Source organism: Pararge aegeria, chromosome Z, assembly GCF_905163445.1.
Source record: "Pararge aegeria chromosome Z, ilParAegt1.1, whole genome shotgun sequence".
Taxonomy (NCBI): domain Eukaryota; kingdom Metazoa; phylum Arthropoda; class Insecta; order Lepidoptera; family Nymphalidae; genus Pararge; species Pararge aegeria.
In genome coordinates this window covers 4,530,006-4,555,937 of record NC_053208.1, presented here as the reverse complement: position 1 = coordinate 4,555,937, position 25,932 = coordinate 4,530,006, and the positions used below count along the sequence as shown (strand labels likewise).

Here is a 25,932-nt window from a genome sequence, read left to right as displayed (position 1 = left end):
TTTTAGCAATAAATTTAAAAATAAGGAATTACATTAAAGGCTAAAGCGAATCTAACCTCAAGAAGTAGTTTCTACTGCCTTGTTTGTAAACTCTCAACGAAATTGCTTTCAGACAAAAAGTCACTGAAAGAAATCGGGATGCATCGAAGACGCTGTAAAGTGCATTATTTTATCGCGGAAAATAAATCTGACGCTATTTCCTCAGACACCTGCAGACCTGGTTCGATATCGAGGGAGAGTTCTTTGAAAATGTTTTGGAATATAAAATGTGATTTGAAAATATTTATGTGTTCTCACTGTATCTACAGGTCACTATGGATTCCTAAATTGCTGTTATGTATGCAATTCTCAGCAAGCTATTAAGTGTCGGAATAAAAAAAAATCATATTGCGTTATAAATAATAAATATAGAAGTAATGATAATATATTACACATTATTACTATTTTACAGTTTTACGACTGCAAAAAAAGGTTACTCCGTGGTTAAATGGATTAACACTTATGAAAAAACTGAAGTTATACTCTGATAGTAGTATAGATAGTAGTCAATATATAAGTATTTATTGCACACTTTTGCCCGTGATTTTATAAAAAAAGTTTGATAAAGTTTGGAATAGTATTCTTCTGATTTGAGGAGACTTGTTTTATCTTTCCTAATGTTTGTGTTTTGTTGCGCAATTGACATATGTCAGACTGAGAACCATATCATGACCTAATCGAGCTGCGAATCGTAAACAAAATTCGTGGTTTCAGTGTTGGTTACATTTTAATCGTAATTTATTAAAAGTAATTTATTGCACTCTTTCAACTATTAATTAATTGTATGGATATAAATTTATTTGGATTGCGTTTTCCACTAAAATATTCTTCAAGGAGAGTTCTCATTGAATTATACTTGGGTTTTTTGTTACGTTAACAAAGTTATATATATTGTGGTACCGTTAATATCAATTAAACTGCAGTAAAATTAATACGAAAACAGAATCAGAGCTGCAGGTACAAAATTTCCATTGTAAAAACGTATATAAAAAAACATCCATCAAAATGAGTACTCTGATAGACTAGTGATAAATAAGGGAGATACGGACACTGATTTCGAACATATTCAGAGCACAGATAGTGAAATGGTGGGAATTGGGAACACGGATCAATTTAGTTTTTTATTTGTTCCTTTGGGTTATACTTTTAATCAAATAATTATATGAAGGCCACGCCAATCTTGGCAGTATACTTAACACTTATATTATAACTGTAGTAGGATAGCGATGAGGCCACGAAAAGATGCAAATAAGCATACCATACAAATACCACTTATTAATAAGTGGTATCATACTTTATAAACTATGACAATATGAACTTAATGTTTACAACCTCGCGTTTGATCCCACAGAGAACAATCCAACCCGCCAAGAAGAAAAACCCCATCTCCCGCCAAAACTCTCAACCGTCCAGGTAGGATGCAATCAATTTGATTGGTTCCCGCCGTTATGGCGGCGCATATCTACCGGCGTTAACCAATTGTCTTGTTAAAAAATAAGATTAAAATAAAAAAATTATAAACAAGTGGAAATTATAACGCTAGTTAAATTTAAATCCTTACACTTATAAATACACTTGCTACATGTAACATATTTCAGAAAACTAAAAAAATATTGATTGATTGAAAAAAGGCCTCATCATAATATAAAAGCTACGGCCTCGTCATATTTAAACCATAAACCTATACAAGTATAAGGGCATTGCTTAAGTAGGGTTTCCAACTTAAACCTACAAAAGTTTACCACGCCAAGAAAACGTACAATATATATTCCACAAATGATAATGATATTGAATTACAGTTAGTTTAAAAAAAAATTAAGAATGATTACGCAAACGTTTGGTGTGATAAGATTAAAGCGAACGAAAAGCCTGATGTATATGCCTGTGTCTTAGGATTTAACTTGCAGTAAAGTTGACTGCGCTCTCCTACTCTAAAGGAATGCATACGTGTAAAATTACATTACAGTAACAATGCTTTATCTTTCACGTGCATGTGTGTGTGAGAGTATCCCTTCACACAGATAAATGGACTTTGTATGTAACTTAACTTTGATTAAACTGTGAAAATGATAAACGCATAGATTCTTGTTTAGAATGTGTCTTAAAAAAAGAGTCTGTAAGTTTGAGCTATTTTTAACCAGAGACGCCTAGTATCCGGCGAGTTTGAACTCATCCTTTTAAATGACGTGCATGTCCTTTCGTGTCAATTTTTCAGCCCCAAAGAGTCCAATTTACTCTAGCACGGGGTTTACAGGGAAAGTTAATTATCTAAAAATAAAATTATATCAAAGCGAAAACGCTTCTATCGTTGGGACGTGGTTGCATTTGAGATTAAAGTAGTGTCAGATTAAAACTGAAAATTATATTTACCTACAGGGTATAATTTAACTTAATTATAACTAAGAGATAACAGCAAGTTAGATGAAACCTACCTTTTTTAATTTCGCAGTGTGTAGGAGTAGATTTCCTAAAGACGGGAAATAAAAAGAAGCACTTAATTCCTGTATAATTTTCTATCAGATTGAGATTTATATTATACTAGCGGACCCCAGCGCCATATATCGGGCTGATTTGTGAATCTAAACCATACCAAAAAATTCATTTAAATCAGTCCAGCCGTTCAGGAGGAGTTCAGTGACATACACAAGAACACAAGAAATATATATATTATATAATAAAGATTAGACCGTTAAAACCGCCAGAGAGAGAGCCATTTCGATTTTATACATTTGTATTTACAGAAATGAGATGTGTAATTTTTATATTAATAATTGGCAGACCGAGAAGATGGGTCAACTTTTGATAAAACATCACCCATAAACAAAGCAACACTTTGGATGGCATGCAAGGAATATGCCGTCCAAAGCGTCATGTGTCTGGAATTACATCCGCCCTTCAGACCGAAACACAGCACGGTGCTTGGCGGCAGAAATAAGCACGGTTGTAGTACTTCTCCGCAAAGCTCATAATATTGTGAGCTTTCACAGCTCGCCTTGTTCCAACACGATTTTCCTTCATTGGGGAAAAAAAAAATCACACATCGCCATCTAGCCCAAAGTACTAAGATGATGAATATTTTTTTATTTATAGAATACAAAAATACTTTTAATATACGGATGAACACCCAGACGTTCATCACACAAACGTTTTGTAGCTGTTTGAATGGAACCTACAGCCTTGGAACCAGAAAGCAGGGTAGCTGCCCACTGCGCCTATCGGGCGACAAATTTTCACTCTTACCAACTAATACCCGATTGTGGTTACTAACAAGGTTTGGTTGGTCGTTTTTATTACAGCTACAATTATTATGAAGCTGTAATTTCGCTCACTGAACGTTTTCATTATTTGAAACTAGAATTTATATAACATGAAAGATCCATGTCGCAAAGCCCACCCGTTAGCTTTAGCTACGAACAAGGATTTAATATCCGGGCTACTTTCCCCCATTTAACAGTATGACGTACAGTTTTTGTATTAAAATACTAAAGGTACGTAACCTTTAGTATTTTAATACAACTTTGTCCACGTACTACGTTACTCGTACATAAATTTTCTCAAGTGAAGGGTGACTTTTTTTCTTTGTACAACATTAATAAGTGACAGAATAAATTTCAAAAAAATGTTAAGAGACTTAAATTCATAGGTTGGTGTAAAAGAAGCATCATTAATCGAGTGTCAGCGGCGCGGTTCGGCAACGGTATATAATACATATATAATATTTAATTAATTCCATTTATTCGGTATTTTCTTTATGTTATAAAAGCATATACCCTATCAAACATATAATATTTAAAGAGATTGCTTTTCGAACTCATTTAATAAAAGTACTTTGTTAAAATTTTTTAAGTTTAACGTATATTACTAGATATTATTATTATTTTACCATTGGTGATTGGACTTTCATAATATTGCAACCCAACACGGCTTTAGGAGTGAATTTGAGTGAAGCCTTTATCGAGAGTGACATGAAAAAAAAAAGATTATTGCGGGCTTAGCTGCGGACTAATGCGGTTACTATGTTATATATTTAGTGTAACAAAAATAATCAAAACCTTTTTGTTTTCTTATATTAAATTTAAATACTTATAACCTACTAGATGTGCCAAGGGGCTTCGCCCGCGTAATTTTGGGAGGCAGCTTACTACTACATAGTCTTATATGAGATTTTTAGAAGTCAAAGTCAAAGTCAAAGTCAAAAATATCTTTATTCAAATAGGCCCACAGGTGGCACTTTTGATGCGTACATAAGAATTACACGGTAGTGAGATGATGGCGATAACCACATTCGTAAACTTAAAACTAAAGCTACGAGAGTTCCAAACGCGTCCCGGTCTAAGAAGAAGCCCACAACAAACTTAGCCGGGTGTTTTTTTTTTTTTTTTTTGTTATCGCCATCTCACAATGTCATTTTAAATTATTAGAAGAGCAACCTGGTTAGAGCAATAATTTACACCCAAGCTTTTTTATCGTTTACGTAGTCCTTTATACTATAATAGGACTTTTCTATAAGCTTACGTTTAATACAAACTTTGAACTTTTTAAGAGACATCTCCAAGATGTCAATTGGTAGTTTATTGTAGAATTGTATGCAATTTCCTTTAAACGAATTATGAATTTTATGTAACCTAGTATATTTCACTGTAAGTTTATTCTTACTTCTAATGTTTAAATTATTGCAGTCACATTTTTTCTTAAATTTAGAAATGTTTTTATGGACGTACATTAAATTTTCAAATATGTACTGACTATACACTGTCATTATTTTAAAATCTTTAAATTTATCTCTCAATGACTCTCTCGGACCCATTTTGTAGATAGAACGAACAGCCCTCTTCTGCAGCACGAAAATAGTGCTAATATCAGCAGCATTACCCCAAAGTAAAATTCCATATGACATAATGCTGTGAAAGTAACTAAAATATACCAGTCTAGCAGTTTCTACGTCGGTCATATGGCGTATCTTCTTTACCGCATAGGCAGCAGAACTAAGCCTGTTCGATAAATTATTTACATGAGGGCCCCATTGAAGTTTAGAATCTAGCGTTAGTCCTAGAAAAACTGTCGTATCCTCCAGTTTCAGTTCCTCATTATTAAGTAGTACAGTGGTTTTCACGTGTTTAACATTAGGTAAAGTGAATTTTAAACACTTGGTTTTTTTTCCGTTAAGAACCAAATTATTAGCTTCAAACCACTGTACCACTTTAGCGAGAGAGTTGTTTACGTCGTCAAAAGCTAGTTCACGTCGATTTATTTTAAAAGTCAGTGATGTATCATCGGCAAACAGAACTATCCCGTGTTTATCCTTGGCAAGGTAAGGAAGGTCATTAATGTAAATAAGGAACAGAAATGGTCCTAATATAGACCCCTGTGGGACACCTATTTTCATAACTGATCCATTAGACCGTTTTCCATTCACGTCGACTTTCTGAATTCTATCGCGTAGATAGTTACTCATTAAGTCTAGAGCTACACCCTGAATTCCATAGTGGTGTAGTTTCCTAACTAACGTTTCGTGTTGAGCACAATCAAACGCCTTAGATAAGTCACAGAACACACCAAGTGCATCACGTGACTCCTCCCAGGCTTCAAATATGTTTTGTATTAGCTCAACACCTGCGTCGATTGTTGAGCGACCCCGTGTGAAACCAAATTGCTTAATATGAAGTAAATTATACTTATGAAAATGGTAAAGTAATTGATTTAAAATGAGTTTTTCAAAGATTTTACTGAAAGTGGGTAGTACGGATACTGGTCTAAAGTTAGTGGGGTCAGAAGTACTACCCGATTTAAACAGTGGAACTATTTTACTAAGTTTCATTAAGTCAGGAAACACACCACAATCTATACAATTATTAAATATTAAGGCTAAATCGGGTGCAACAATATCAATTAATGATTTGACAACGTTTACGGAAATGCTCCACAGATCATTTGTTTTTTTATTAATTAATAATTTAAAGGCTTTAATAACGTCAGAGCCACTAACATGCGTGAATTTAAAAGAATGGTTACACTCAGGCACATTTTCCTTTAATAGAGAGAGAGCCATATCTGGTGAAGAGTTTAATGATTCTGTTGTGGAGACGGGAATGTTGGTAAAGAAGATTTCAAAAGCAGTAGCCACCTCGAAATCTGTTGTTAAGGCTTTATTATCTACATTAAGTTTAAAGTTAATATTTCGTGGTGTTACTCTTCCCGTCTCCTCATTAATTATGTTCCAAGTAGTTTTGATTGCATTGCTGCTATTTTTAATTTTATTTTTGATGTATCGCGTCTTTTCTAAGTGGCAAGCGCGTTTAAAATTCTTGGAAAACAATTTAACATAATCCCCAAACTTATCACCAGTGTTAAATTGACGTTCAGCATACAATTCGTACAGCTTTTGCCTATTTTTATGAAGTTCAACTGTCGCCCACTCACTAAAATTTAATGTATCAGTAATCACAACCGACTTACTAGTAAATATAGAATGAAATAGTTTATTAAAGGTATTGAAAAAGGAGCTGTACATTGCATTTGGAGTCGCCCCTGAGGGTAGGAATGGGAGGTCATTTACTAGGCTAATTCTCATTTTCTCTATGCGGTTGGATGTTACAGGAACAAATGTTATTTTACGTTTAGAAACATTTTTCTTCACATTTTCAAATTGAATAATTTGACCACAATGATCAGAGTCTAATTTACTAATAATATTTTTGCTTATAGGAATTATATTTGTAAAGATGTTATCCAAACAGGTGGCGCTAGTAGCAGTTATTCTTGTGGGCTCCATGAACATATTTGATAGATTGTAAGTTTTAAATAAATTCAATAACTTGATACTTAAAGAGTTATTTTCTAAAATGTTTACATTAAAATCTCCGCATATTATTAACTTTTTATTACACTTTGATATTTTAAATAACACTTCATCCATTACCTTTTCAAAAAGTTCAAAGTTTGACAAGGGTGGCCTATAAACAGTAACAATTATAAATTGCTCTAGTTCAACCGAGGCTAGCTCTATTGTCCGTTCAACAGAAAGGCTAACAATATCGTTTCTGTTTTTAAATTTTAAATTTTTATTTAATAAAATTATAGAGCCTCCATGAATCGCTGTAACCCTGGTGAACGAACTACCAACCTGGTGGTTACCAAAATTAAACAAATATTCATGGGTTTTCAACCAGTGCTCAGTTATACATAAAATGCTAATGTTAAAATCATTTAAAAATAATTCAATCTCTAAGTCTTTTCCTCTAATACATTGAATATTTTGGTGAACCAAGTTGATATAATTAGAATTAGATTTTTTATTATATTTTTGGTTTAATAGTACATTGTGCGACCCCTTACTATAATTTTTTTCATATATGCCTGAGGGAGACTCAGTTGTCTGCTTTTCTAAGCAAGAGAAAACCTCTGTTGTCTCCTTAACTAGTTTAAACTAAAATGACTTGGAATAATTTCCAAGGTTTTCATGTCAAAACTATTACACTGCTCAATAAAAGCAGCTGGTTTAGCCAAGTTCTTGGCTGTTATGGTAAAAAAATATGATAGCGAAACAGCTATCTGTTGTTTAAAATAGTGTGATAGGTAATATCTATCTCGGTACAAATTATAAGTAGGATTAGCACATTTGCTAAAGTCTATAACATGAAATTTCTTATTATATGTACATAAATTGTACAAAGTCATATTAAAATTATACCTAATAGTATTTTCTTGGTGTGGCAAGTTATGAAAATAAGGAAATGTGTATAATACAATACTATTTACATTTAATGTATTTAAAGAATCAATAAGTTTAATCAGCTCAGGTTTGTTAACATTCCCTCTATTTCCCATTATGATAATTAGATTAGTTTTACAGTCAAACATATTCCTATTTCTACAAATTGCAGCTACAATAGCTTTTAAATTTGAGTTGGGTAAACAGTAGTTCAAAACTGTGGGTCCATTCAACTGAGAGTTAAGATATAAGCCCATGTTACATCCAATTTCATCGCTGTACATAATTGTTTTTATTGAACTGCTACTATGAGCATTTGCTTCAATAAAGGAATTATTATTAATATTTATGTTTTGTGATTTTGAGTTACTTAACCTGACACACACCTTTCTCACATTAGAGGGTGATGACACTGATGACACAAACTGGGGATGACTGCCTATACTATCAAAACTATGGGTAGATAGTGAAGTTAATTTACCACTGGGTTGTTCTGTCTTATGCCATTCATCTGAAGTCTGTGTGTACTCAGATATCATTTGCCTTTGATACATATCAAACTTTACTGCCAGTGTACGTAAAGAAGTCTGTAATCTGGCTATTTGTGCTTCTAGGATTTGTGTGTCAGATTCATAACTTAATCTATTACTTTCTAACTGTGAACTATACATTTTAATTTCATTCAATAATTCTAAACGTTCTTTCTTTGGTTTCAGAGATTTAACAGAATTTTTATGTACTTTTAACAGTTTCTGTGTTTTTTTAATATATCGGTTAACTTTGATATACTTTTTTAGTTTCCTACTGCTGCAGGGATTGACTACTGTATCTGATTTGACTATCAATAAATTAGAGAAGTTGGTATTAGCAGTAGACATGTCAGCAGCAGCAGTAACCAACTGCGGGGCCCTATCAACTAATTCTTCATATAGGCTTTGAGTGTGTATTGCTGTTGTGTTATGGGCAGCATCTTCCAGTTCGGTGATCTGGTGGTGGGCAGATTTATTCACAAACATTTTTTTATCTTACGTATTTTTTTTTTTCAATAAAAAGTATATTATATTAATTCTAATACCTCCAAAAACATGTATAAGAAGTTTCATGAAGATCGGTACAGTAGTTTTTGCGTGAAAGCGTAACAAACAAACTTACATTCACGTTTATAAAAGTAATAATCTCTAGAACTGCTTTGAACACAATATTGGTAAAAAGCCACAATGTTCGTTAGGAATTCCACTTTTTTTAAAAGGAACGAGTTCGAAGCACGGCACACACCTCTGACTTCTCACAGCTTAGGTTCGGAGTTTAGTTTAAGAGTGTGCGTTTCAAATATTTAATGATCACTTGTTGAAGAAAAACTGCATGCCTATGATTTTTCCACAATGTTCTCAAAAGGTTTACTTGGTTTATCAATCTGGACTTGGCAAACGTGATGGAATAGGGCTTGCGCCCTTTTCATTCTGTAATGAGAAGTTTTCCCTCTTTGGAAAGGTAATGTCTTCAGAAAGATAACGATAGTATTTACAGTAAAATTTAATGAACAGTATAAAAAACCCTCTGGCCAAGATATTGATAAATTAATAGAACAAAATGAGAAAACAAAATGCAAGCAGTAGATACAAAAAATAAACTCGTACGCGTAGTGGTGAAATTTGGAGTTGAGCTCTTGCTTCTGTTGTTTGTCCACCAGCACTATATTTTTTTGTTTGTTCCAGGAAGCAGATATGGCCATCGCACCTATAACTATAACGCCAGAAAGAGAAAAAGTCATCGATTTCAGTGAGCCATTCCTGTCCATAGATGTACCCATCAAACGTACAAGAACATCGAAGCAACTGTCGAGCACTTTCAGTTTTCTACGACCCCTTTCAAAGGAAATATGGGTAAGTTTTTAATTAATTCTGAAAATAAATGATAATATTCACTAAATGAATGTAAAAGTTGAGAGCAAATTCTTAAAGTTGCAACTTCTATGTCCTATAACATCCTTCAAGTTTATTTGAGCTCATGACATGACATACGCAAACTATTATGATTTGGCAATTTTTGTTAATTTCAAGGTGTCATCCAGTTTTAGGTGTCATGAGAATTAATTGGCTGATTATAAAAAAAAAAACTAAATAATCGAAAATATACGTAAATAGACATATTTTTAAATCATAAAATTAATATCTACCTAACCAATCCATAGTGCTAATTGCTTCAGAGGTAACTTTGTAATTTTAAAATATATAAAAATATAGCCCAAAGGTTAAGGATAAAGTACTTTTTTATAGCTATAGAGAACTATATTACAGGTTTAACCGTGAGGATTGCACTATCTATGTGGTTTGAAACTGCATTGACCTTAAGGTTTGACGTTAATATGGCAGTGTATGAGGTGTTAGAATTCATGACAAATACATTTCGTGTGCAATTAGATTTAAATGCCTTAAAAAATCAATGCTCAATTGGAATTTTTACCTTCAGGACTAAGGACTTTTCTCACTTTATATACAATAAAACATGTTATAAATAAAGTGATAAAAGTCATCTTGTTTTTTATCATAAAAGCTTATATCTTTTCCTAACTCCAATACATTGGCCTCAAACTAACGGCTAATACAAAGGCGGTGCAGTTTCAAATGGCAATAAATCAGCAAACAACTAAACAACGCAGCTCAGTAGCCCAAGAACTGTCATAAACATGTATGAACATTGTATCGGGAAAATGTTTGGATACGCCCCGGGCAAGTCAGCAAAGCAACCAAACTAAGAAAATTCACCGGACAATCTCAGATTAGAAGAAATATTTAAAAAATAGGTAACAGATTGATTAGTTGATACGCGCAACGTTAGCGTGGGGTAAGGTTTTTTATTCCAACGGGAATTCTCTTATTTTCCGGGATAAAAAATAGCCTATGTGCTATTTCAGACAAAAATGTATATCTTTAACAAATTTCAACTAAATCGGTTCAATCTTTGCGACGTGATTGAGAAAAAAACATTAATACTTTCGCCTCTATAATATTCTAGCTTCTGCCCACGTCTAAAGCCACTTACTTACCACGGGAACTATTTGAGAGATCGGTATAGAGAGTACATGTCCTTTTCCATAGCATAGGTGACATGCATACCAAGTTTGAAAAGTGTCTGCCCCCGGCTTAGCTCGTAAACAATTTTCAATTTTCCCTCGGGAACTTCTCAAGGAATCGGGATAAAAAGTAGCGTATGTTCTTTTCCATGTCAAAGGCTACATGCATGTCAAAATTCATCCAAATCAGCCGTTTTTGCGTGATTGAGTTACAAACACTTTCACATTTATAACATTATTAGCATTAATCCTTATACTTTTTTACTTCTTTTTCAATTTATTTAAAAAGTGGTAGAGCTGTACCCCTATACTTTGGCGAAAGTATAAGTTATCAAGCAAAGCAAGATATACTTTGATTCTGCCATTTATATGAAATCGTCAATACAAATTACGTAAAGTACGTTTATACAAATTTTACAGAATTTTTAATAAATTCACAAAATTGTTTTTTTAATAAATTCAGTTATATATTGCATTAAGACTTAAAAATAGATTTTATTTATTGATTGCCCCCTCTTGTCTATCAGCCAGAGCTTCAGAATAGTGTCGGAACTAGGTATTTATTTAAGTCAATTAAAAGTTTCTCTGGCATACCTACGAATACAAAATTTAGAAAATACTTAAACTAAGAAATTACTATGAAAATTAGAAAGGTTCTAATTAGACTCTAGTTATATTTTACTTAGCGATGTCATTTATTTTGATTTCCATACTGCAGTAGTTCCAATAATATATTCAGAGGTGACAAAGTAAAGATGAAATAGATATTATCAGCTATTTTATGTCCGGGGTGATAACCTCGATAGCCTGGTTTTCGTACAGTCGTTATGTAAATGGAGCTGTTATTTTGCTTTATTTTTAAACATTGTGCGAACTTAATACTTTTTATGGCTATCAGTGTAAATATATCAGTATAAAATAGTACAGTTTGGAGCTTCAGGGTATTAGGATAAACTTGTTTGTAGCCATGGATATAATCCTAATAAAACACTCCTAAAATATTATTATTCAACAGATGTATTTTTGACGATACATCTCGCATAATACTGTACCAAAATATTTGCATTAATCATATGCACGTACGTGTGTATATAATACAAATAGAAATAGGTAAGAATAGTAAGAATTTAAATACTTACTACGGGGAAATTTTATACTAAGTGAGCGACTATGAAATCTGAACTAATATCTAAAGTCAGGTTACGTTAGATTAGAACAAAAATATGTATAGGCACTTGGGTTTTAGTGGGTATTCAAGATTTGTAGTGGCCACAATGCATTCGCTCACATAGGATCTAAGTAATGCATATTTAGGAAAAAAGATGAAATTAAAATTTAAAATTCAAAATTCATTTATTTCAAGTAGGCCCAGTTTATAAGAACTTTTGAAACGTCAAGTCAGTTTGTTTGTAGTGATACCTTCATTATCCATTTATATGCTCATTTAAATTTGACCTCTTATGAATTAACGACATCGGTCATATATTGTATTGTGTGCCGAATTTCAGTATGATCATTTCAGCGATCGAGCCCTTTACTTACATATATATATATATATATATATATATATATATATATAAGTAAAGGGTACTAATTTTGTTGTTAGTTCGTCTTCTCAACCCCCTCTTCCTGATGCGACTGAGCACTTACTGGTGGAAGTTCTCCTATCTCATACTAAAATCCTTCTTCTTCTTCTTCTTCTTGGTGTATTCTATTGCCCACCATCTATTTCCAATTACTTTCACTCTTTTGAAACCCTGTTAAAAAAAGTAATCCCCTCGTACAGCCATTCAATTATTATGGGAGACTTTAATACATGCTTACTTAAAGATGATTATCGTTCCAGGAATCTTCTGGCTACGATAGAATCCTGTAGTCTTTCGCTACTCCCCCTTGCTGCTACACATTATTCTCCCGGCTGTACTCCCTCTCTTCTTGACTTAATTATAGTTTCTTCTCCAGATTTCGTCAATAAGCATGGTCAATGTCCTGCTGATGCATTTTCTTATCACGATTTGATTTATCTCTCCTATAATATACGTCCTCCTAAATCGAAAGCGAGAATTCTTCTGCGGCGTAACTTTGGAGGGATTGATAAGAGTCTTCTATGTGATGATGCCAGACATTTAGATTGGGCGGCTATCATGGATGTGGATTCCGTTGATCGCAAGGTCGAAATATTCAACACGCTGATTACACAGCTCTATGATAAGCATGCTCCGGTAAGACCAATTAAATTTAAGCACTTGCCAGCTTCGTGGTTATCAGAGGAGATTAAAATTCTAATGCATAAGAAGAACACGGCAAAATTTAATTATAAAATAAATGATTCCGATGCTAACCGTATAAAGTATCATAAAGCACGAAATCGCTGTAATACATTGTGTAGAGATGCCCAACGTCGCCACATCCATAAGTCAGTCGAGAACGGTGATACCGCTAAGACTTGGAAATTTCTTGAGTCACTTGGAGTTGGTAAATCATCCCCTAAGACTTCTTTCAACATTGATATTGAACTCCTTAATAAACATTTATCAACTTCTGATACAATTGATAGTGTCAATAAGGAGCGTACTCTTAGTATTCTTTCTTCGCCATCAACTCCAGACTTTTTATCTTTTACCTTCAAGACTTTCACTGAATGTGATGTTAAGAAGAGCATATTGTCCATCGCCTCGAATGCAGTTGGTACTGATAGCGTCAGCCGTAATATGATCGTTCCCATTCTCGATGTTGTTTCCCCTTTTCTTACCCATATTCTCAACTATTCCATCTTGACTAGCAAATTTCCTGAAGCTTGGAAGAATGCACAAGTCACCCTAAAAAGACCAATCCTGTTTCTTTCTCTGATTTCCGTCCCATTTCTATTTTACCGTTCCTTTCTAAAGTTCTTGAGAAGCTAGTTTACGAACAATTCCATCTTTTCCTTAATAAAAACTTACTTCTCAGTCCCTTGCAATCCGGCTTTCGTGCTGGTCATAGTACAGTTACAGCGCTAGTAAAAGTAACTGATGATATTCGGTGGGCGATGGATAATAAGGAACTCACAGTATTGATACTGCTAGACTTCAGTAATGCCTTTAACTCAGTTGATTATGATATCTTGTTGAGTATCCTGCGCTCCATTAACATATCTCCATCGGTGATAGATTGGTTTCGGAGTTACCTGTTTGGTCGTCGGCAACGCATTCGGATTGAGGAGACCTCTTCATCCTGGTGTGATGGCCGGGGTACCTCAGGGCGGCGTGTTATCTCCCTTACTCTTTGCTATTTTTATTAATTCAATTTCCAAACGTATCTCTTCTCTCTATCACATGTATGCAGATGATATCCAAATCTATCGCCATTCAACCCTTGATAACCTTGGTTCTACTGTTGCTGCTATTAACACCGATCTTAATGAAATTTTTGAGTGGAGCAGGCAGTATGGACTTAAGGTTAATCCAGCTAAATCTCAGGCTATTATTATTGGAAGCCCTGGTATGCGGTCAAGGGTTGATTGGGGAAATCTACCAAGTGTTGAGTTTAATGGTGTCACAATTCCGTTTTGTGCCTCTGTAAAGAACCTTGGCTTGCATCTTGATCTTTATCAAAATGCAAGCCAAGGTTGCACAGACCACGATAACTCTTTAGTTATCGTGGTCTGTGCAAGTCAGGGATTTGAGTAGAAGGACTTTTGGCACTTTTAGGTCGCTGTGCCGTCTGCGATCCATTCTTCCAATCCCGACTAAAGTTATGTTAGCACATTCTCTTTTTCTCTCTATTCTCGACTATGCGGACGCAAGCTATCTTAATTTGACCGAGGACTATCTTAACAAACTTGAGCGTCTTCAAAATCTAGCTATTCGGTTCATATTTGGATTACGCAAATATGACCATGTATCTGAATTTCGTCAGAAGCTTGAGTGGCTCCCTATCCGCCGTCGCCGGGATCTTCATGTACTTTCACTTCTGTACTGTGTGTTATTTAATCCTAAGACTCCTTCTTATCTTAAGGAGAAGTTTAAATTTCTTGGAGTGCAGTCTGAACTTAGATCGAGTCGTGCGCTGACTTTGAGCATGCCGTTCCACAAAACGAAGTTTTATAAGCATTCGTTCACTGTCAAAGCTACTGAATTGTGGAATGCACTCCCATTGATCATAAGGCAGTCAAAGTCATTGGGCATATTTAAAAATGCTGTTAAGGCTCATTATCTCGCTCAGTAAAGACGACTATTATTATTTATTTATCTACTCAAACTCATATTTAAGTTTTTATGGTATATTAAGATATGTATTAGTATATTTATTTTTTTTATATTTATCAATAGTATTTTTAATTTTTTTTTTATTTGTGTAGTCTGGTTTATGTATTATTATGTAGATATTTGTATGTATGTACTAAATAGTGTACCCCACCTATCTGTTCTTTTTAGTTTTCCTGATCCTAAGGTTGCCTGGCAGAGATCGCTACTTAGCGATAAGGCCGCCTTTTGTATCCTGCTTCATTCTTCATGTGTTTGTTATTTTTTGTCTTGTTTCTTTGTTTGAGTGGTGTACAAACAAAGAGTATAAATAATAAATAAATAAATAAATAATTTCCACATTACTATACTAGTCTATATATTTGATTGGTTGTTTGTTTGTACCAAATATGCTCTGAAACTACTGATGATTTACAGCTCTGTGTGATATCCAGCTTCTTTGCTGTGAGCATTGTACTGTTCCTTGTATCGAGATTCTCGCCGCACGAATGGCGGTCAGTTTCCGTAACAGAAAATCAAGTGGAACATTCAATGAGTAATACAAATGAGGTATGTAATCCATAGAATTATAATCATACAGAACCCTCATTCAGCCATTATCGCATGCCGCATTATGTTCAAAAACAGTGAAAACGATCCGCGCACGTCTGACTTCACACCCGCATAATGTTGCTACCTCACATTTTCTTATTTTCACATTTTATGGTAAACATTTAGAATATTAATGGAAAAATAATTACCCTCCATGTGACGCCTGTTCGAGAAACACTACTAAAGCGGAGTGGTTTTGATGCTTCAATATTAGTCGTGTACACGGTTTCTGCATGTTCTTAATTCTGTGAAGAAATCATTTTGTTAGTACCCTCAGCCTATGTGTCTCGCACTACTTCATTCAATTTAGATAATTTATTTCAAAGAGCAAAAATTACATTTGGGTTAGAAGTACAAGAATTCTTACTTATGCCGCCAAGCAGTATACATGCATGCTCCGGCATTGTGTTTTGAAGGGCGTGCTTGGCGGTGTTATTACAGGCACATGACTTAACATCTCTGGTCGATGGACACAGTGCGACACGTCGGATGACCTGTTCTTGCATGCTCTGATAAATGTTGCTGTGTTTATAGACGATGGATTTCCAGTTATCAACACGTGGACCATTTGCTTGGTCCAACAATCATTTCGAGATAAAAAGAAGAAAGATAAATAAAAAGGAAAACTTAATATCTATGTCTATCCAAAGTATTTATAAGGTTCTATCTTATAAAAACGTTTGATTGAGTCCTCTGATTAAGTATAATTAACCGATGACTATACATTTTGCCGGTTATGTTGCGTGGGATACCGTTGCTTCTTCTGCTAAGCTTATGGTTCTTCTCTTATAGAAAATAGAATCTAAGAGAATCCCTCCACTCTGCTAAAGGGTGAGATAGCGTACTATTATCTTCGTAATAGTATAAGCTCTCAGATGACGTATTCTGCCTGGAGTTTAGAACTTTGCAGAATTTCTTGGCAGTATCTTTAACCGGAATTGAATCCAGGACCTAAACTTTCTTTTGTGGTTAGATGTGATGGGAGTACAATAATAACATATTCATCTTAGAATCTTAGAACTAAAAAGGACAAAAAGTTAAGCCCTCTGTGATGTGTGAAAAATTCATGCCAAAATCTTAAACGTGTTTTGCTTTCAGATAATCTTGCACAACGATTTTAGCATCTGGAATTCGTTTTGGTTCTCCCTCGGATCTTTTATGCAACAGGGAAGCGACGTTGTACCAAGGTGAGCGATTAAATCTAACTCTTCCACAGATATCACATTAAATTAAATGTAACGGCCCTCTTGTCAAACAAATATTTTACTGGGTTAATTTTCACAATGCTTTAGATAGTGCTGAGTGTTAGGCATACCATTTCATTGATTTATTACGTTACTTCCTTAAATATTAAGTTTCTTCGTATTTAGGTCCGACAAATATTAGGTAATAATGTCTTTTAACAATACTTTTTTGTTAATGATACTTATATTTGTATCATTATCATCATCATCATTTCAACCAATTGACTTTTACTGCTGGTCTTATATCGGGAGTTCCACAATACAAGGTCGTGGACCGCTTGCCTCCAGCGGCTCCCAGCAAACCGCCTGACGTCATCTGTCCTCCCTATTGGTGTTACGTTTACTTACCCCAACGTCTATCGGTTCTCCAAACTAGGTGCCCTGCCCATTACCTATTCAGCTTCGCGACTCACTGAGCTATGTCGTTAACTCTAGTTCTTCGGATCGGATCTACTCATTTCTGATTTGATCACGAAGAGTTACTCCAAACATAGCTTTCTCCATCGCCTGCGGATATTTATATGTACTGATTCAGAAGATCGTCTCTTTAAAAAAACCTATGCACAGCAGTGGATATTCATTGATTGTGATAATATACATGATATTAGGTAAATCGTTTTATTTAGTCTATAGTCTTGCATAATAGTGTGTCTCTACAAACCGCACTTGGTATATTGTATAGATTTTGGCAAATTTAAAGCGAGCATTGCGGTCAATATGCGGTATCTGGCAAGCGTCGTAGATTAAATTCCGCACCTCGTGTTACATTGTGCGTGTTTGAGATATAGGCCAATATAAATATTGTATGTTCAAGAACGCGAATAAAGGCTTTATAATCACCTCGTTGTAACCAGTTACTATATTTCCCCATGTTGTTAACAATATTATAACATGGATATTAGTTATTAGCACGTAGACTCTCTCATCACAATCGAGAGATGCATTGGCAGCGTAGGGCTAACATGCTTCTCCAGTATGGGTTAGGGGCCATTAAGAATTACTGTTTCCGAAGAACATTGGCGGGGAACCCAAATTCCTAACAGTTTTCTGTAATTGTATCCAAAAAAGTTTACATAATTTGTTTGATATTGGTAGGTTATTGTTTCGTTTAAAGAATTTCCAGTACTAGCTCGCAGTTTTGAAAATGGCGGTGTCGACCCCCATGCCTCTGAGAGCACGTTCGGCTGAACGTGAAAGGCAAGTTTTGTCTCGATTATTACCACTTGTTTGTTAACGTAACAAAAGTTGTTAAACCCACCAACCCGTATTGGCGGAGTAGCGTGTCTATGTTCTAAATCCATCTCTCCCATAAGAGGAGAGGTCTTTACCCAGCAGTGGGACGTTTATAGGTTGCGCATGACGTTATGTTTGATATTCCTCTTACCCCTTGAGCATAGCGTATGGAGCTTGTATTCAGCGGCTCCCAGCAACTCGTTTGACGTCGTATGTCCGCCTTGTAGGGGGTCAACTCTGTGTTTACAGGTGCGTTTAACAGCTTCGGGGAGACAACATCTCCCTGTCGAACTCCTCGCTGCAATTGGAACGGCGTTGTCTAGTCCTGTAATCGGACTGGTATTGTGACGTTTTCGTACAAACACTTCAAAACTTCAACTCTTTTTCCAAAAGTCAGCCAGCATTTGACCCCGTTGGTTCCGTTGTCCATAGCCAATTTGCCACACTATCAGCTTTGACACACTTTGCCTGCACAGCCTTGCGTTGAAATCCCACATCACAACACTGTATCATGTTTATTTTTTGAAATATACTCTGAATAGAGTGCTCTGTTATGGGTGCGTAGACCTTTAAACCCTTCAGCGAATACCATTTGGTGATGTTGAATATAAAGTACGCTACCTTGCTTGACTCACTTTCGACTCGAACAATGTTGTTGATGAAGGATTGTGGACGATTAATCCTACGCCACTTTGGGACTGTTGTTCGCCCTCCTAGTAGAACAAGTTGCTCTAATGCAGGATTACCGTGTCCTTCCCCTCTCTACGTACTTCCAATAAGCCTGCAATATTTAAATAAATAATAAATAAAAAAAGCCTTTTATTATTCCTTGATTGAAAATATAAACAAAAATATAAAACATAATAAATATAAAAATAGATAAGAATATAAGCTTTTACAAATTTGTTACGTTAAAATTTTTTTTTACGAATTGAGTTATGAATCCAAGGAGCCATTGTGGGTAAAGGCCTCCTCCATTTTCTGCCACGCAGCTCTGTTTAGCGCTCTTTCAAGCCACTTCTCGCCTGTCACACTCTCCTATTCATCTGCCCATCGTACCTTTGGTCGACCCCGTTTTCTAATGCCCTTTGGACCTTTCCATAGAGATGTGCGTTTTGTCCATTTATTATTAGGGCTACGTGCGACGTGACCTACCCATTTCCATTTCTGGCTTCTGATATAGGTTCACGCATCAATAACTTTGGTTTTATTTCTAATGGTTGCGTTTCTGTGTCTATCTTTGAGTTTAATATTTAGAATCTCTTTTCCATAGAACGTTGGCAGGTTTGTATTTTTTGGCACGTTGCACTGTTACAGATCCAAGTCTGGCAACCGTATGTAAGGCATGGTAGTAGACAGGAATTGAAAACTTTTTTTTAAGTGCAAGAAGCCTATACTCCAGCGTAACTTGCTTGTTACTTTTACAAGCTCGGCTAAGCTCTCAACAGTCTTAAAACTGCCTTGACACTTCTTGCCCCACCCTTATCATAACCGCTGCCAACCAGGAATAGCGCGGCTGCCTGGGACTAGAGGCTGTAGCTTTCTTATTTTAACTATGTATACAAAGAATTGCCCAATAATGACCACACTCAGCAGACGGGTTGGAGCGTAGTCTTACCGTAACTTAATACCCATTCTATTATTTAATTTCTAGACGCGTATGATAACCATATGTTTATTTTATCCAGGTCTTTGTCAGGAAGGATAGTCGGCACAGTATGGTGGTTCTTCGCACTCATCCTAGTGTGTTCATACACCGCGAACCTTGCGGCCTACCTCATTCTAGAGCGCATCGGTGACCCCACACTCCAGCAACTCGACCCAAGAATCCTAACCGAAGTAAGACTCAGTCATGATTTAAGCGATGCCTACAGGTAAAAACAGATCTGCATAAAAGCAATGCGAGCTGCCTTGGCGCTTGGCGATTGGCAATCATAATCACGAGACAAGCGATTTATGTTGAGTCAATTTGCTAGCTGTACACTATACAACAAAATTAACTTTACTTTCAATATATATCCTATAAATGTCTATAAATGTAAAAGTGCTATTATACATTGGCTTAGGATTGTATCCTACAGCGATGTAGAGAAGATAATATACACACACAGTTGCACACACATTCACTCACACACACATGCACACACACACCCATGCACACACACACACACACACACACACACACACACACACACACACACACACACACATATACACACACACATACACCACACACACACACACCCACACTAAATAACTCGCTGCATGTTTTATTGTCTACTTTTGTTTATAGTTAGTTAATTTGCAACTGTTATCGTGGTACCATGTTTATTGTGTCAATTCTGTACCCTTACCAATATTCTGAATAAATAAAATTAAATAAAATTGCAGCATTTTAGAACATGTATTATATGTTTAAGCAATCTAACGTTTAATATGTAATTTGCAGTACCCAGGCAATGGCAGTACCATAGAAGCCGAAAAGCCGGGTTTACGTTCCAATAAATATCTCATGCATTTTGCTCGACTACTTATTTCGAAAAGCAATTCATAAAATAATTAATTCTTGATCAATGAGGAAACGAACACAACTTATGCCCAACAATGTATGAACAAACAAGTATAACAAAGAGTATAACTCTGGCAGGTACACTCTGTCGCATTGATTTAAAATGTTACTATCATCTCTGTGGCAGCAGCCAACCGAACGCAATAGAATGACATTAAGTGCCGCGCCAAAATAACACAATCTTGTACAAAGTTCTCTCGCCTTGTCTCGCTCACACTCATCAGCTTATATACGACAATGTTATTACGTGCTTTCCGAGGCACGGGTTGCAGACACCGCCAACTTCCTAACACCGGGCTAGTGCCGAAAATCCTTTAATATAAATACACAATACCTTATAAAATTTGGCTCGACGCGGGATTCGAACCTCGTGATCGGATTGAATATGACAACCACTAGACTTCTATTTGGGGAGGCCCAGTTCGAATCCCAGCACGCATCTCTAAACTTCTAAGTTATGTGCTTTTGAAGCATCACTTGCATCAACTGTGGCAAGAAAAACGCCTGGACGTGAGTATGGATCTGCATGCGTTTTCTTCATAATGTTCTCAAAGGATCTCTCACCAATCTGGCACTGGGGCCGCGTGGTGAAATATGGCTTTAACGCTTTCTCAATGTGTGAGGAGCCCGGCCGGATACAGGGTGATATGATAATGATGACGACGAAACGAGAAAACGATATTTTTTTATAATTCATACTTATTGTGAAGCAGCGGTTGATTTACTATAGCTTAAAATAAGCATTTCAGAGTTCACGTTGGTTTACGTGCTTTGAATACCAAACAGACGTTGTAGTAACCCCCTCACATTAATTACGCGAACTCTTCATCCTTTGTAGAACAAGAGCTCGTCAGATATTCTTAACTAGCAATTCCTTTAGAGCCAAGCTATTTAGTGTTTCGGTACGATGCCACGTAAAAACCGATTAGGGGTTATGGTTTCTATAATATAGCTACCATACCCCCTAACAGGTTAGTCCGCTCACAACTTACAATGCAACATCAATTACCACCATGTTAAATAGCAGTCGATAGCAGCAGTAGATTATAAGGGTAAACAAATAGTTAATGCATGTTTGATGAAACAAGTTTAAGCACTGCCATAAAAAAAATTAAAGGGTTTTCACCAGAGGTTTTTTAATTGAATTAAATTGAATTAAATTAGGTCGTAAAGTTCGTCCCTTTTTTAAATATGACAATCGCTGACATTAACAAAAGTAACAAACGTCAATCTCACATCGCTGTCACTGTAACACTCCGTTCCGTTTCTACTTTAACACAAGTGTTTATAGTGTTTATAGTAGTATAGTAGGGGAGATAGGAGAAAGAAGAGAGGGTAAAGTTCTGGTTTATAACGAAGCTCTAGGGATCACTAGCTCTTGAGCTAGGACTATGAGTGATAAATTGCTTTATTCTCGGACATTTCCAATTAACCTTAAAGCCAACAATGGCGATATAAAAACTATAAAACCTACAACGCAATTACAAGCTAGCGAGCGTTTGCTGTTTCTTGTGTAATATTTTAGAAGTGATTCAAAAAATGTATGTGTGTACAATTCTCTCCTTGTTATGAAAAATCTTTTACCTTTTATAATGAATGAGTTTTTAATGCTCGCAAGTTATGATTTTTTGTTCTACATAAATTTGTTCTTAATCTATATTAGTCCAATCAAGTCTTAGCATTTAAATACGCTACGAGAATTTTTGGCCATTAAGTTTCTAACGAGCGTTGCTCGAATTCAATAATACAACTAACTCAAAAGATATTCCTACATGTTTATAAGATAACTTCATCACCCTTTGTTTGAATCTTTATCTCTATTTTGATCTAACACTAGGTTCTATTCTATCTCAGGCATCGCACTTAAGGATATTTCACGAGACTGCATCTTTGAGTTGCTTCCGATTCCATCTCTGCAAATTTATAAGTAATTTCTTTTTTTTCAATACAGTCAAACAGTCTCAACGCAACTGTTGAATATACCAATTGGTTGGGGTTTTTGAAACTTTTCGAAAATATTTGTAGCAAAAAGAGATGGAAATCGATAATGCATGGATGCCATGCATTTTAGTAGATCATAATAACCGACTGGTCACACAATCTTCTAGCTGTTTGACCTATTAGCGCTATTTTTTAAATAAAAAAGGCAAGCGAATTCATTTTAATCATGTTGTGACTTTGTAAAAAATTAACAGTGTCAGTGATTTGGCGAAATTATATGAGATCACATACTTTTGTATGGATTAAAGAACCAAAATACTAACTCCGGATATAGATTTATTTAATAATTCGATTATTATTGTATATAAATAACTGATAAGTTTTGTGAGAACTCAAGTTGTCTAAATGTACTTCATTAATACGACCATTAACTTCGAGAAGCTTTCCGGGCTACTTGATTTATTCTCAAAGTTGCAGTGGATCTTTTGTCAAAACCCAAGAAACTAAGGCTTCATTGCAAATAACCAACCACTTGCGTGATGCCCTCAGCAATTTTTTGTGGAAAATGCGGAAATTTTGACTATTGACAATTGACTATTGATTATTGATTATACGATATGGTACGGTCACCGGATGCGCAAAACGTAATCATCAGCGAAGGGCCAATGATGCGTTTCCAAGTTATGATAACTATTGACAACTCTGGAAAACCCAGGGGTTGGTAAAGACTCTCTTTGACGAACAAAAGAAGATCGTTGAGTGAGCTCTCAACATCGCATGTAGCTGACTGCAACCTGGTGAAGACTAACAGGTTAACCATCTCCATGGATCCTACGGCTTGCGAGTCCGACACAAAGTAACACCCATCCTCACTGTCTCTCCTCTCTACTTTTCATCTCTCGCTTTAACCAAAATGTGACGCAATTCATAGTGACATTAAGGATGTGCACGCTAAAAGACCTCCAGATCCCTATAATTCTATTATCCCTATTGATAAATAACAATATATTTACCTCCGATCATAACACTCCTCTTTATACCGAGCACATCGTCTCATGGAGAATATATCAAAAGGTTGTTACGATATACAAAAAGCTATTGATGAGGTCTTGCACAGTGGCTTGATAAACCAGTTCTCTTACACTCCTCCTGGCGTAGTGACGCCTCCTTCGCCAGGAGAACCAGAGCGATCATAGAGGACATATTTTCCTCATAAATAAAAACCGAAAATAGGAATCCAAAATAGGAAAAAAAAATTCAAACTCTGCATAGCGTGATCGTCCGCGAATCCGAGGTCCCTATTTCTGACTTCAGGCGTGCTGATTATTCTGTAGTCGAATAAACTCAACTGCGCAAACTTCACTCTAAGTGTAGGTCCAAGCCTTACAAAAGGCCCTCACTGATCCCTATAAGAATCTGCTGCTATTGTCCATTTATTTCAAATATTGATCTGATGGCTATTAAAAAAATACATAGTTTTTTGTTGTTACACTTTCTCCCTACGAAGTTCAACGATGAAGTTTTTACTTGTCGATATTTACGAGCCAAGTCACATCTTGGTCGTTATTTGTTAATTTATGTTTGCTTTGCGTGGGAGATATCACTGTTAATGATAAGGTTACTTTTGCATGTTATATTTCTTATATTGCATACTGTACAGTTTTCTTTAAATACGCAATAAAGTTATTGCAGTAAATTAATAAATAGAGAATTAGAGCCATGTAGGGGTGTTAATGTTATATATTCGTGATGGACTAAATTTGTGATTAATTAAAGCCTTGCACAAAATTAATCGACAATTCAATTTCTAACACAACATGAATTTCCAGAACCACATAGGGTCTAGAAGCAATTTACTATCCGATGCGGAGATGAACCAAGGTGCGCTGCGTAATCACTTTATTGACAGAAGCAATGATTGCGGCTTTACAAGAGCTTGCACATACAAGGAAGTCAATTTCGCCGTTGCAATCACCAAGGGGTCCACATTGAGGTAAGCTGATCGATTTGAGTAGAAATTTATTGACTAGCACCACGGAATTATGACCAAATTGGGTAAAATTATAACGTTGGTTGTTAAAGCTTGAAAATAATTAAATACTGACAAATAAAAGAAGAAAGAATAAAGTAATTTATTGGAGCCTGCAAAACGTAGTAGATACAATAGTACATACTTTCATACTATTATTATAAATGCGAAAGTGAGCCTGTTTGTTTATTTGTTGTATTATGTATTTGTTGCTTTGCCAATCTTGATGAAATTTAACAAATGTACAATTTCCATTCCGCTGATGGTCATAGGATAGACTTTAAAATCCAGTTATTATTTTCGGGTGATTTAAAAATATAATCTTAGTAGGCCAGAGTATAAAGTCAAACTGATCTTAGCGAAACTTTGCATAGAATTTGCATCCATGAGACAAAGATAAGACCCGTTTTGTCCTAGAAAAGTCGCGGAAATATTCCGGATAAGAGATAGTTATTGATAAAAATAAAAAATCCTATAACAACGATATAAATTAAACTTAATTGATAAAAGATGAGCGTGAAAACAATGCAAAAGAACCAGGGATGCAGGATGAGAAACTGTTGATTGCTAATAATGTGTACGTGTAATATGTAAGGAATGGTCGAATTTGATTCCTACTGTTTGTGGTCAGACTTGATATATTGTTTGACTTATCAGTAGGTAAGTAAAGGTGTTCTGTTTTCCATTAGCAAAAGTGCCGTGCAAAAAATGTGCCGTGTAACAAAGTAAAATAAGTTTTGAATAACATTTTCCTTCGCACAAAACTTATTTAGGAAGTAATATCCTTAGCCGGGCCGGAGAAAGATGAGAAAAAGTAAAAATATCTACGTACGTTGTTTATCACGCAATTATAATATAAGGATTGCTATTTTCTTGTATAAAATGCTTTTGCATGTAATCTGGGACGCCACAAAAGTAATAAGATGGACAAACTGTTTCAAGTACTATTTCTTAAGAACGGCATATAACCGAAATCTACTTTAACGCTATAGTTTTATATGCACCTGTAGCTTTTGATTACTTAATTTTTTAAATAATACTTTTTAGAATTTTCTTAACTTTTTTTTAATAATTCTAAACCTCATCATCCTAATTTAACAGGATGGAAAATAATAAAAAATTACAATGTCAAAAACAAAGACTTCATCCACAGAAAAGCAAGACGAATTTCTGCCGATTTTTGCTATCGCTTAACCGTTTATAACGTGTCTTCGAGCAGAAAACTAAATTATGGCCCACCGTTCACTGGAATAGCCTC

General features: G+C 35.4%; 1 protein-coding gene across 1 annotated transcript in view; it reads left to right on the top strand.

The window, feature by feature from the left end:
- The window catches only part of LOC120636241 (glutamate receptor 1-like), a 204,876-nt gene that overhangs the window by 170,058 nt on the left and 8,886 nt on the right, over positions 1-25,932 (top strand). Inside the window, exons 11-15 of the mRNA XM_039907619.1 lie at positions 9,466-9,633; positions 15,485-15,616; positions 16,757-16,845; positions 19,824-19,974; positions 24,475-24,638. Of these exons, the coding sequence (XP_039763553.1) occupies positions 9,466-9,633; positions 15,485-15,616; positions 16,757-16,845; positions 19,824-19,974; positions 24,475-24,638 (704 nt within the window). The remainder of the gene's footprint in view (positions 1-9,465; positions 9,634-15,484; positions 15,617-16,756; positions 16,846-19,823; positions 19,975-24,474; positions 24,639-25,932) is intronic.